General features: G+C 40.4%; 1 protein-coding gene across 6 annotated transcripts in view; it reads left to right on the top strand.

Annotated features, from left to right (window-relative positions):
• GRIA3 (glutamate ionotropic receptor AMPA type subunit 3) overlaps positions 1-14479 on the top strand; it is a 220481-nt gene that overhangs the window by 172087 nt on the left and 33915 nt on the right. For 3 of the 6 annotated variants that reach the window (XR_006283713.1, XM_037909101.2, XM_043522304.1), the window contains exons 13-14: positions 11543-11790; positions 12347-12461. Coding sequence is in view for 5 of the 6 variants with exons in the window: in XM_037909101.2 (XP_037765029.1) it covers positions 11543-11790; positions 12347-12461 (363 nt within the window). In the remaining variant the exon portion in view is untranslated. The remainder of the gene's footprint in view (positions 1-11542; positions 11791-12346; positions 12462-14479) is intronic. The other 3 variants (XM_037909102.2, XM_043522305.1, XM_037909103.2) reach the window with 1 other exon arrangement.

Raw genomic sequence — 14479 nt, 5'->3', positions numbered from 1 at the left:
CACGACTCCCATCACAAACTCACTGCCTTCCCTGTGAAATATTAGAGCTCAACAGCCAATTTTTTATTTTAGATATGATGAAAAATTAGTATATCCCAGCAATATACAAACAAATTCAGTACACACAACAGAGCCTTGCCTAAGTACAGAGTCTCAGACATTTGGAACTTGTTAGAGTGAGGAGCTGGGATTAGTGAGGGAGCAGCACATGGTGCATATTTCTTGGGTGGGGGAGGATGCGGCTAACTTCCATTTTCACCAGGAGTTTTAAACCAGGATGTAATAAAACCAAGATGATTATGGAACTGACAACCCCTCAAGGGAATCAAAGTGCTGGTACTACAAGTAATATGTAGTAAAAGCTGTGGCATGTATCTTCTACACGAGCATAAAGTTTGACTAGTTCTGCCAAACGTTTTCCCATGTGACCTTCAGTAAGTAATTTAACCTCTCTGTACTTTAGTTTACTCATTTGGAAAATGGGACTTCAAGGGGGAGCTATGAGACTTAATTTTTTCTTATTAGTAAAGAGCTTTGATATCTAGGTGAAGGCACTAGAGAATTGCCATAATTATGTTATTAGTACAGTGTTGTTATAGCAGCCATTATGTGCTCAACAGTAGCTCATATACAGTCTGTGGGCCCTGGGTCATCTCCTGCTCTTTCAAATATTGTCATGTGATCATTTACCCTCACCTGAGTATCCCACCAGGGAGAGACAGAGAAGACATGTTAATGTATCATTCAAAGAACAGAGCAACTAAAAGTGCAGCAGCCAGGCTGAATTGCACTGTCAATTCACTGCACTGAAAGCCCAAGATATTGGTCCTCTGCCTGATTGATGTGGGAGTTGGACCCTAGGACCTCAAGGCCATGAGACAAGAATGATATCAAAGGAATCCTCTGGCACTCTTTTTCACTTTAAGTTAGTAGCATCCACCTGGCTGTACATAAATTGTTGGATCCAGCAACTGCTATGGAAAAGCTAACTGCATACAGGAAAGAAAAACTCTGAAGTGTGGGAAAGAACGGTAATATTTGCACGTGACTAATTAGACTTACAGCAGTGGTGGATTATCCAGTAGGCCCATGGGGCCCGTGCCCAGGGGACTCAGCCAATGGGGGGGCCCCTAGAAAAATGGGCACCCCAGCAAAATTCTGCCACAGGGCGGTGGAAGCTGGAGCCTGCGCAGAAGCCGCGGGGCAGGCAAGGGAAGCCCAAGCGCCCCGACTAGGATTGCCAGTTTTGGTTGGACATATTCCTGGAGATTTCATCACATGACATAATCTTTAATTAAAGATTAATCTTCAATTCCTGGAGACTCCAGGACAATCCTGGAGGGTTGGCAGAAGCGGCGAGTGGGCCGGGGAAGCCCCAGTGCCCTGACCCCAGCTGTGGCCCCGGGACTGGAGGAGCTCTCGCCCCCTGCCATGGCCTCAGAGCAGGAGGAGGCCGTGGCGGGGAGACAGAGCTTTTCTGGTCTTGGGGCCACAGTCGGGGGGGGGGGACAGAATGGGGTGGGACTGTGGGCAAAACAAGGGCAGGGCCACAGAGGAAGGGGCAGAACGAGGGCACAGGCGGAAGGGGTGGGGAGGGGGCCCCCCACTTGTTCTGGCCCAAGGAGCCCTTAATCCACCTCTGATTTACAGCACTGTGGTATGTACGTGTGGCTCTATATAACAATAACATTGTATCATTCAGATTAAACAGAAACTGCACTAATTTTATTGTGGACATTAGCATTTTGCATAAGTAAACAGTCTTTCAGTATCGACTGCCCCTATAAAGGAGCTGAAAGTGGTTAAAAACGGCACACAAAGTAGAAGAGCATGTTAAACTGAGCTATTGTTGTCTCTTCTCTTTCTGTCCATGCCTATTGTTCTGGCCAGAGTGCAATGGACCGTTGCTGTTGGCTTCCTTACCTTACCGCCCTTCTTTCTGGCATCCTAAGAGCATTGACAAACCATTACAACGTGTAACTGACTTTAAAAAAGCTCCAAAATATTTGTAATGCAACAAATACTAAAGAAAACAAGATCACAAATGGCCAGGTTGTGACATATAACACTGAGTTACAGAGGGAACTTGAGGAGGGATTGCATCTGCTAAGCCACCTTCTTGCAGCAACTGGTGAAGGGAGCGCAGAGGGGATGTGGCCAAAATGTGCTACACATTTACCATCCTCAGCTGGTGGGTGGTCCCGGGGGGTCCATAATCAAATGGTACAGTTTCAAGAAGTTCCTAGGCTGCTCTCAGGTATATCAGGGTGAGAGCCGCCTTAGAACCAGCCCCAGGGAGCTACAAGAGTTATTTTCTGGTCCCACCATCTGATCCCAGTAAACTCAGCCAAGATTGGCTGTGACTCAGTGCCTGCCAAATTACATGCATTGAAATTCTATTCCGAGATCCGCGATATTGTGTGTTTTTTCTCAAGCCCCACCTCCTGGATTCTTATGAACACATGAGAATTTCAGCTTTCTTTTTTTATTTTTTTAAGTACGTTTCTAGCCTTCATTGTGCAGAAGAGAGCTTGAAAACGTGTCTCCAATTGTGACCTAAAAGTTCATAAATCGGAAAAATCCAAAACATTGGGGTAGCTTTAAATCTCATGATTTTGGGGACCTCATCTGAGATTTTGGAATGCTTGTGGTTGGCAATACTGACATAAATAAGGTCATCTCAGATGTTATACCCCATATTTTATGGGAAAAGAATTCTCTGGTGTATCTTCTGGGAAAAGGAGAAAATGAAGTAAGAATAATTTTAGCCATATTTTTAAAATATTCTAATACAGAATATGTGAGGCAGCATTTTTGAACAGGGACTCTAAGTAGAAGAGAGGATAGAATATTCTAAAAAGAAACAGGAACTCTATTTAGAACTAAAATACTTTAAGAAGGGCAGTAAAAATATGTCAAGTATCAGAGGGGTAGCCGTGATAGTCTGGATCTGTAAAAGCAGCAAAGAGTCCTGTGGCACCTTATAGACTAAAAGACGTATTGGAGCATAAGCTTTCGTGGGTGAATACCCACTTCGTCAGATGCATGTAGTGGAAATTTCCAGAGGCAGGTATAAATATGCAAGCAAGAATCAGGCTACGGATAACGAGGTTAGTTCAATCAGGGAGGATGAGGCCCTCTTTTAGCAGTTGAGGTGTGAACACTAAGGGAGGAGAAACTGCTTTTGTAGTTGGCTAGCCATTCACAGTCTTTGTTTAATCCTGAGCTGAGTAAAAATATAGTTTCTTTCTAATATAATGGCTTCACTCCTTTTCACTTTTGGAAGAGACTGACAGGAAATCTGAAGGAGGAGACAAATATCTGCACCGAGGCAAAGATAGTTCAGCCTTTGGAAGAAAGTATTGGTTCTCCCAAAGATATTTTACTGTGAGTTAGAGGTGGAGTTAGCTAAGCGTGTGTTTTGGTTTTGGAAAATGTCATCAGGTAAGTTTTGATATCGCAGAAACAAGACCAGACTTCATTCAGATTCAGTCCCATTTTATTCAAACCAAGTTTGCTAATTCCAGATTTAGCCCATTTCTGCCATTGAGTGTAATGGAAAAAATAATCCACGATTGACAGGTAAGCAGACATGCTAAACTGCAAAAAAAAACACAGAAATTGGGCATGTTTTTGGCTTAATTGGCTTATGAGTTGCTTGTTGGCTAGTTTTTGGCTTATAGCTTGTTGCTTCTTTTTTTTTATCAGCTCCTGGCAAGCAGGGGCAAGGGGGGGGAGGACGGGGAGAGAGTCAGGGGTGCACAGCGGGCCCACCACAGTCCCAGACGGCATACCAGGGGGATCTAGTCACAGAGTATTGGGGTTCTTAGGGATCGGCTTGTTTTGGCCTTGTTTTGAAATGGGATTAGCTGGATTTTTGGCTTATTGTGAAAGTCAGGGTGCTTATTTACCGCGTGAAAGTTGGCAACTGTGCAGGTAAGTCTGGTCTATTTTCTGATGCGTGTAATATTTAAATCCAGCCTGGATCAAGCTTAATATTTATGTTGGAGAGTGTTGCATTTTTTTCATTTAAAATATCAAAATGTCTCTCTCTTACGCACACACACAAACAATGGGAGAATTAGAAAGTAAAATAAGATTAGTGAAGGGTGAAAAAATCTGGACTGATTGTGCTGGGGTTTTATTTTAAAATAAAAACATTGCTATCTAAGGGAGATTTATATTTGGATAGTGATTAGTGATGGATGGAATGAAGTAAATTCTCAGCGAGTCAGTCAGGGAATTAGATGCACTGCTTGTGTTAACATTAAAAGCTGTTGTATGCATGGCAGTGAAAATATACCGTTATGTCTGAGGTGAAGGAAATGTATGTGGTTCATGTTTATGCATAAACTTCTCACAATGAAGAGAGAAAACAGTTGCTGACTAAGCTAAGGTCATGTCTATTTATATCTACAGCAAGCTTGTGATAATGAAAAGAGGCTTTAATGTGTCCCAAGGCCTAGATGAAACACACTGAAATTTTAGCATGTGGATTTCTGAAGCGTGGTATCAAAGAAATGAAAAGGAATTTGCAAAATACAGAAATCCATTCCATTTTTGGGCTTAGAATATGTCTTAGATCTGTGCTTTTAAGCTTTTTTTAAAAAAACAACAGTACTTTAAAAGTCATCTTTTAATCAGAGGTGAAGTATTTTATATGATTGTATTTATATCTGTAATATGACCACCAACCCAAATATGTCGCCAGTGATGGCTACCTGGCCTTAAAAACTGCACAAGCAGGTACTTCCCAAGGCTGGCTCTCCCACACTGGTATAACAGCGAACTGTGGGAGGAAGCAAAACAATAAGTAATAGAAGCTGCTCAGAAAATATTTTGGAGGGGAAGGTGAAAATTTTTCTAAAAAATTTACAGATATATTTTGATTTTATTGACAAAAAAACAAAAAATTCAAAAGGCTGAAAAATGTTCTGTTTATAATTGGTTTTGATTTACACTTTTTCATGAAAAACTGGAAACATTTCAAAAGAAATGCACATTTTTCCATGAAAATTTATGTTTAAACAAAATGCCATTTTTCATCCAAAAAATCCCATTTCAAATGAAAATTTTTGACCAGCTCTAGTCAGTGGCTGCTTTACTTTGTGTGTGACGGTAAGGGCTGACATTTGCTGATCTGTCTAAGGCAGGAGAATCCCTAGACCCAGCTATACCCACTTTTCCATCAGAAGTTTTCAGTCTTAGCCAGCCACTCACACCCCTACCCCTGCCCAGGGAAGCAAATCTCTAATTTTTTTTCAGCCTTTTCCAGCCGATACAGACAAACACTCATTGCCGGAAGGTAAGTTATAGTTTTGTCTGGTTAGAGGGAGCACCCCAGAATGTTACAGTCCTTCTGCAGAGCTGAAGTTAACAAAACGTGGGTTCTGAGAAAAATCCTGTTTGAGGCAGAAATCAGCAAAATGCCTTTGAGATGTGAGATGAAAACTGATACATGTAAAAACGTACTGATTTATTTTATGATCACATACAAAAATTAGTTAAGAGAAGGGAAGAGTCTGTGAGAAAAGTTAGGCTAAATACTGTTAATGCTGACTAGGGAATTGTGGGTTTTTGTTATGAATCACATGGAATTTAGTATTTGGAAATGCAATGATAATAATAGGTCACCCTCCTGGAGTGCTTACCGTACAAAGATTGAAAACACTTCATGAAAATTAACAAACAACCTTAGGAAGTAGGCAATTACTGGTATCCCTATTTTACAGATGGGGAGACTGAAGCTCAAAGTGGTTAATGAGAAGGTTTTTAAAGGTATTTGTGTGTCTAAAGCACCTAGCAAGATTTTCAAAAATGCCTACGTACCTGTCACTGACAAATCCCACTAGGGTGGGATTGAGGCATGTAACTACCTTTAAAAATCTGCCCCTAAGTCTCTTGCAGATGATTTATAGACGTCTGTGGATGAGTGGAGAACAGAATGCAGACCTACCCTCTCTTCCCCTCTCTCCCCCCACCACCCCATGCCCATTCCTTCAGCACAAGGACATCCTCTCCTCTAAGGAAATGTTCATCTGTCACTTACATTATAACATCTTTGGAGCAGGGAGCACATCTTTATTTGTGCCTTATACCACTGAGCATGCTGTTGGCCCTTATCAAATAAAAATATTAATAACAATTCACAGATGCATTGCAAATTGCTTTTAGGTATTCATGCCAGCTGGAAACAGTAAGAGAGGACTTATTAAAACAGAAATTCCAATGTGGGCTAGGCATTGAAAAGGAAAAAACATGTTATAATTCAAGTGTTTCATTAAAGACACAATCTAGATGCAAAAATGAACCAACAATTGAGCAATACACATTTTACTTCATGTAAAATCTTGACAAGGAAATCTTTAGCTTTTAGAGACAGACAATAAAGCTCTAACTTAGGCACACATATGCATGTGTTTGTTGCATTACTTACAAAAAGCAACGTTAAAAGAAGATTAAGGTTTCAAAGTCAATCACTCAGAAATTAGGAAATGTCAGAATTAAGGCAGCTGGTGCAGTCTTAAGCCATGTCGACACTAAAATCACTACATCAATTCACCAACCAATTTGCAGCTCTACCTATAATATACTACTGTATGTGCGAGTGTATATACACACACGAAAAACTGAATATTTTATAATAGTTTGTAAACATTTTTAAAGTTCTTACTCAAGGCTAGTTACTCTGGTTTCAGTGTTAAATAACGGGTTGCAGAGCCCAGAACTGTGTATAAAGCATACGTTATTATTTGTCTGATCTTGCTCTGGTCTTTCAGAAGCTTGCTTGTGCATTCCACTCCTGTGTGCTGCCTTGGGGCACAGGGCTGCTAAGCTAATACTCTCTAGGATTCGGATTCCATAAAGCTTGTTTGGCTTTGATACAGGCAACAGTAACAACTCCAGCTCCTGCCAGTACCTAATAAACCAGCTTCTCCAACTCAGCTATTTCCTATCCTGTGTGCAAGGCACAGCTGTGCCTTGATAGCCCCTGTGCAGGTGTGAGATGTACTGCGCCCCACAAAGCTCTTAGTCAAGACTAGCAACAGAAAGATGTCACCTAAATTCTGAGATTACCTAGTCAACAAAGGCAACATAATCGGTCTTCTGAAGTTTTGCACAGAGCTTTGATGCTGCAAAAGAGTCACTAAGACCCAGTTCAAAATTAAAGTAACAAAACCTACATTTTGTAATGCACCAGGGTTGTCTAATCCGTCTATGAGCTCACATCTTGTTAATGGGCTCAAGAGGAAGGTTTAGTTAACGCTTCCCTTACTAGCCTGGAAAAGGAAATACTCCCCTAAGGGAGGTTTTTCTTCAAGTAGGGAGGTCCATACAAAAGTATGACAATTTCTGGTTGTATTACATATCTAATCTTAGCTCTGCCCATCTTCTCCTTCCTTCTCCTCATCCCCATGTATCCCTCACCTGTGTGAAGCACCCTCTCTGGGGTTCAGAGGGAGAGGGAATGCTGCTACAGAGGGTAGTTCTCTAGGGGAGGAGGCATGGGCAGGACAATTCTGTTTATACATCCACCAGCAGCATCTCTGGGTGTATATTATAGTCATCACAAGTGCAGGGATTGTGCTCTGGGCAGCTTCTGAGATGTAAGGTGGGCTGAAAAAGTCTGCCGTAGATGAAAGGTATAAAACGGATCTAAAGACTCGTATTCTAGTCTTTCCTTCACGCAATTATTTCTCTGATAGGAAACCTCCAAGGAAGCTCCGTTGTTGCATAAAGCTAGGTTGGCAATTTAGTGCATGACAATTTGCTCTAAGTTAGTATGTAACCAATGCCCCAGCTTGGCATTATAGCTTCTGGAATTGCCCTTTTTTATATAAAAGTAGGTTCTGGTCCTGAAAAAGTTCACAGAACTTCAGTAGGAGCTTAAACCGCATGGTCAAGGTCAAATTCCCACTAAAGTCATTACATTCCTGGCCTAACCCATTACATAGTGGTGCTGTGTTTTGTTAAACATCTGCCATGTTTTAACCCACAGGTGGCCGTGTTTGAATAGAGGATAAAGGGATTTCTGCATATACTTTGAGTGTCAGTTTAAACTTGCTAAAATATGTCAGGATACTTTGGTAGAAAGATGCTGGATAGAGTAAATATAAGCTTGACCAAGCTGATATATTATAAAAGTGGGCAGCCATGCTTTTACCTGTCTCTCCTAGGTACTTATATGGCTCCCCTATCTGAGCACCTCCGAGGTATTTATCACCACAGCACCCCTGAAAGGTAGGGCAGTGTTATCCCCATGTTACAGAAGTAGGGAACTGCGGCACAGAAAAACTATGTGACATGCCCAAGGTCACACAGGAAGTCTGTGATAAAGCAAAAAGAAAAGGAGTACTTGTGGCACCTTAGAGACTAACAAATTTTAGTCTCTAAGGTGCCACAAGTACTCCTTTTCTTTTTGCGAATACAGACTAACACGGCTGCTACTCTGAAACTTGTGATAACTTGTGATAAAGGGAATCAGATCCAGGTCTCCCAAGTCCAAGACTAATACCCTAGCCTCTTCCCCCCCTCGCATGTGGAGTTTATTTCACCATCCCACTTCCATAGATAGCTACCTCTGCAGTTCATGCCTCACCCTTTTAAAAAGCATCTGAAAAAGCTATTTTTCTCCAATGAATATTTTCATTTTTAATCTCTTGACTACTGTATGGTGTCCAAACCACCTCTTAATGAAGGCACACTATTTTGCCTTCTCTCTGACGTTCTGTTGTGTATCATGATGGTTTTAACTGCATTGTATTTTCAATTGGTTTTCAGCTCACTAGGAGAAATAGTTATAATAAAAGCCTGGCCCTATACTCCTCTCTATCAATCACAGCTACATCAGGATTTTAATACAAGGAATGAAGGCAAGATTTCCTATCTATAAAATGTTTACACAGTAGTTGTTAGTCACTGTATTATCCAAAGCACACTGAATTGTCCTGAAGGAAAAGAAAAAAAGCGTATCTTGAGCTCAAGCTGATTCAAATGAAGAGTCTTCTGCTACAGGTTCACAACAGAAAAAATGAGGAGTATTTGTGACACCTTAGAGACTAACAAATTTATCTGAGCATCAGCTTTCATGGGCTAAAACCCACTTCATCGGATGCATGCAGTGGAAAATACAGTAGAAAGATATATATACACAGAAAACATGAAAAAATGGGTGTTGCTACACCAACTGTAATGAGACCAATTAATTAAGATGGGCTATTATCAGCAGGAGAAAAAAAACCTTTTGTATTGATAATCAGGATAGCCCATTTCAAACAGTTGACAACAAGGTGAGAGTAACAGTGGGGGTGGGGGAATTAGCATGGGGAAATAGTTTTTACTTTGTGTAATGACCCATCCACTCCCAGTCTTTATTCAAGCCTAATTTAATGGTGTCCACTTTGCAAATTAATTCCAATTCTGCAGTCTCTCGTTGGAGTCTGTTTTTGAAGTTTTTTTGTTGGAGAATTGCAACTTTTAGGTCTGAAATTGAGTGACCAGGGAGGTTGAAGTGTTCTCCGACTGGTTTTTGAATGTTATAATTCTTGATGTCTGATGTGTGTCTATTTATTCTTTTGCGTAGAGACTGTCCAGTTTGACCAATGTACATGGCAGAGGCGCATTGCTGGCACATGATGGTATATATCACATTGGTAGATGTGCAGGTGAACAAGCCTCTGATAGTGTGGCTGATGTGATTAGGTCCTATGATGGTGTCCCTTGAATAGATAAGTGGACAGAGTTGGCAACAGGCTTTGTTGCAAGGATAGGTTCCTGGGTTAGTGGTTCTGTTGTGTGGTGTGTGGTTGCTGGTGAGTATTTGCTTCAGGTTGGGGGGCTGTCTGTAAGCGAGGACTGGCCTGTCTCACAAGGTCTGTGAGAGTGAGGGATCATCCTTCAAGATAGGTTGTAGATCCCTGATGATGCGCTGGAGAGGTTTAAGCTGGGTCCTGAAGGTGATGGCTAGTGGCGTTCTGTTATTTTCTTTGTTAGGCCTGTCCTGGAGTAGTCTTCATACTGTATTTTCCACTGAATGCATTGGATAAAGTGGGTTTTAGCCCACGAAACCTTACACTCAAATAAATTTTTTAGTCTCTAAGGTGCCACAAGTACTCCTCGTTTTTGTTTTTTTTGTTGTTGTTGATACAGACTAACACGGCTATCACTCTGAAAAAAGTTCACAATAGTTTGCACTGACCTTAACCACTGTGTGTGGCACCTACTGTAATAGCTTTAGTGATTCCAGATAAGTGTTGACAAGGAATGTGACAAAGTTAGATGGCTTAGACTGAAAGTTTTGTATAAATCCGGAGTTTGCAGTAATTAACCAGGCATTACCACATGGTGCGGGACAGAGAGGGAACATTAAGTGATGGTGCAGTATACTAATGGTGTCACTCTCGGTACTTTAAGATGGTTTATTGTAATATGTGGAGGGTGGGATGAGGAGATTCCCTAGCACGGAGTTTTCTGCCATCTAAGGTTGCGACACGAAGAGTGAACAGAAAGGAGAAAGGGGAAATAACACACCAACTTGCTGCTTTAAAAGTTGATCAGCCTCCCTAAGTTACTAAGCATGTGTCTTAGAGCCGGGATCATTATGTTTGGCTGTCTCCAAACTGAACAAATCAACATGCACTTAAAAAATGCATAACCAGCAGCTGGTTATAATAAAATAGCCTGTTGTCTATTGAGCTCTTCACTTTAATGAGAGCGAGAGAGTGTAATGTAGGTTGTCAGCTTCTTACTAGCATGCTTGTTATTTTTCAGCAAAATTTGAAACGATCTGAACAAAAAAAGTTGATCAATGTTTAATAAAGTCTTTGTAATCACTGAACATATCTCCCAGATGGGTATCCTCATCTTTTAATAGCCCAGTAGAGCTATTGTCGTCTCTTGGCTGCAGTTCTAAACCTTACATCACCACTATGAGAAGCAAATCCTTTAATAAGCAAGTGTCTGTGGTTCACCAGTGGTGTGTTATGGAATGAAGTAAACTGATAGCAATGATTTGTGTGGAAAAGTAGAGGACCTTCATTTTCATGTATTAACCATAAGAGATGAGCTAGGATTTAATATTTTTTATCTGGTTCGATCTTACAGCAGCACGCATACAAGCAGAAAGATCAAAGGACTGGGATGAAATGCAGTTTTTCATTTTGAATGTTAAACTGCCAATTAAATGTCAGTTAGCAAGAGAAATGTCTCAGCTACATTTCTCTCTTGCCTACCACTTTTTTCCTTAACTTCTTGCTGTGCCTGGTAATTGTTTAGGGGCCAGTACTGTTCTCCATTAGCTAACTTCACCTGTTGCATTTATTATTATTATTCACCATATATAGTGTGTTAGCAGCTCGAGGCTCACCAGTTCAGGGCCCCTTTGTGCTGGTTACTGTCCACAAAACCGTAGTTACTGAGTTATCTTCAGTCAATTGCAACCTAATCTGTATTATGTAGACTTTGACAGCACAACACTTACATACTGTGCAATGTGCATACTTAATAAAAAATTTCTTCCTCTGCTTTCTGTTATTTTTCTCAGAGGTCGAAAATAGCGGTCTATGAGAAAATGTGGTCGTATATGAAGTCAGCAGAGCCATCTGTATTTACCAAAACAACAGCTGACGGGGTCGCTAGAGTGCGGAAGTCAAAGGGAAAGTTTGCCTTCCTCCTTGAATCGACCATGAACGAGTATATCGAGCAGCGAAAGCCATGTGACACAATGAAAGTTGGTGGGAACCTGGATTCCAAAGGCTATGGTGTAGCAACTCCCAAAGGCTCAGCATTAAGGTGGGTGGAATAATATAACAATATATATGTTGTTATAGTATTCCACCTACCCTGATGTATTGTGTTGTCATTTTCTTTCTTGTGGATTTTGAGGTAACTTTAAAGTTTAAAATCTTCAATATTCCATGGAGTAAAATAAGACGGTAAATTATGGTTTCATTTACTTAATGCATCCATGTTTTAATGTTCTCTCTGTGTTGTCCTTTCTGATTGTTTGTTGCTGTTTTAATTTTACAGTTCAGTGGCTTTTTCAATTTAAATGGTAAAAGCCGGGTTAAACTGCCATATGTGACGAATGTTAATTGCATGATGTGGTGTTCTTGTTACTTTTTTTCCTCAAAGACAATTTCCCCATCCCGCACACTTCAGTTCTGAGCAAATGTTATCCTCCATGCCACCTTCCAATATTGAACCCTGTATTTGCTGTAGAAACATTTTTATAGCTCCACGGTCTGTGAAATTTAGCCAATTTGTCCTCTTGTGCTCCTTTTTTCATACGTTACGATTTCTTAAGCATTTGTGCATTTTCTTACGAGTTATGTTTTATCGTTTCAAGAAATGCTGTTAACCTGGCAGTATTAAAACTGAATGAGCAAGGCCTCTTGGACAAATTGAAAAACAAATGGTGGTACGACAAAGGAGAGTGCGGCAGCGGGGGAGGTGACTCCAAGGTCAGCCTCAATGTCACCACAATCGGGTACCGTAGTCAAGAGTAATCGGCAAGGCTGTTATCTGACTTATCAGGGCAAAAAACACAGATTAGAACTATTTGAATAATCATGGGAAAAGCCACTTGCTTGCACAGTAGCTTTTTAAAGAAGACACGGTCTTATTTGCATCACATACAGTTTAATCAACCTTGGGATCCTTATTTAACTAACAGATAGAGGCTCCAGTCGTGGTGGCCCTGCCAGGGGTGCATTAAGGTAATAAGTGTTCATCTGAGCTCATCCTTGTACAAGAAAGTAGCGATCACACGTTAACGCAGCCCAAAGCATTGAGCACAAGGTGTTTCATAGTTCAGTGATTTAAGGCTATTTGTTGTATTTTTAAGAGACCTTTTTATAAGGGCAAAACAGCAAACAGCAAAAGTCTTGAAGTCTGCAGGATCAGTTCTCCTTAGCCCTTTTCTGCTGGCTTAAGATCAGCATAGCAGTCTACTACCAGCATACACAGCTGGCCTCTCCAGTGGCCAGTGGGAGCTGGATCAGATTCCAGAGGAGAGATACATCTTATCTTAGAAAAACAACAAGGAGTCCGGTGGCACCTTAAAGACTAACAGATTTATTTGAGCATAAGCTTTCGTCGGTAAAAACCTCACTTCTTCACTTGCATCGGAAGAAGTGAGGTTTTTACCCACAAAAGCTTATGCTCAAATAAATCTGTTAGTCTTTAAGGTGCCACCAGACTCCTTGTTGTTTTTGTGGATACTATCTTACCTTAGGTTACCTGTAGCTCAGAAAAGTAAGAAAGAAAGAAAAGTAAGTTTGGTTGTAAAACCAATTGCAAATGAGGCTCAGTAGATGAGGGCAAAGCAGTTATTACAGCAGCAAGACTGTGTTTAACACTAAGGACAGATTCTCCTGTGACAACCTACTGGCAGGAAACGTTTTATAAGTACTTGGAAATTGCAGTATCTGTGGCTAGAAATAGGAGATGCACTGCCCGCTCAGGATAGCAGTCTCTGCGTGCACAACTGAAGTGTGTGGTGGTCTGGAAAGGATTAATTTCCAAACGTAAATGTAGCTTCAAAAAAAGCAATTTCAGCGGCACGTAACATAGAATAGAACATAATCTTTAATAATACAGAGACTGTCACTTTGTAAATATCCTAGGTGGAAGGGTATAAAACTGTATTTGTTGCACTAGTTAAACAGATATTGGGTCCAACTCCCATTAACTTCAGTGGAGCCAGGATTTCACTCATTATTTTAACAGTAAAAAGAAAAGGAGTACTTGTGGCACCTTAGAGACTAACAAATTTATTTGAGCATAAGCTTTCGTGTAGCTCACGAAAGCTTATGCTCAAATAAATTTGTTAGTCTCTAAGGTGCCACAAGTACTCCTTTTCTTTTTGCAGATACAGACTAACACGGCTGCTCCTCTGAAACCTATTTTAACAGTGTGGATTTTAGCGGATAACTAAGTTCGTTCATCTTTTGCAAAAGCTAATCAGTTGGTGTCCATATTATTGACCACTTCCTCACAAAACTAAGTGATTAACAATTACATTTGCATTAGGGCTGTCAAGCGATTTACAAAATTAATCGTGATTAATCATGGATTAATAGCACTGTTAAACAATAATAGAATACCATTAAATATTTTGGATGATTTCTACATTTTCAAATTTATTGATTTTAATTACAACACAGAATACAAAGTGTACAGTGCTCACTTTATATTTATTTTTATTTATAAGTATTTGCACTGTAAAAAAACAAAAGCAATAGTATTTTTCAGTTCACCTAATACAAGTACTGTAGTGAAATCTCTTTATCATGAAAGTTGAACTGACAAATGTAGAATTATGTACAAAAAAACTGCACTCAAAAATGAAACCATGTAAAACTTTAGAGCCTACAAGTCCACTCAGTCCTACTTCTTTTTCAGCCAATTGCTAAGACAAACAAGTTTGTTTACATTTACAGGCGATAATGCTGCCCGCTTCTTGTTTACAATGTCATCA

The sequence above is a fragment of the Chelonia mydas genome, chromosome 9 (genome assembly GCF_015237465.2).
Source record: "Chelonia mydas isolate rCheMyd1 chromosome 9, rCheMyd1.pri.v2, whole genome shotgun sequence".
In the NCBI taxonomy this organism is placed as follows: Eukaryota; Metazoa; Chordata; order Testudines; family Cheloniidae; genus Chelonia; species Chelonia mydas.
Note: the sequence above shows the minus strand (reverse complement) of the source record. Positions and strands in the feature narration are given on the sequence as shown.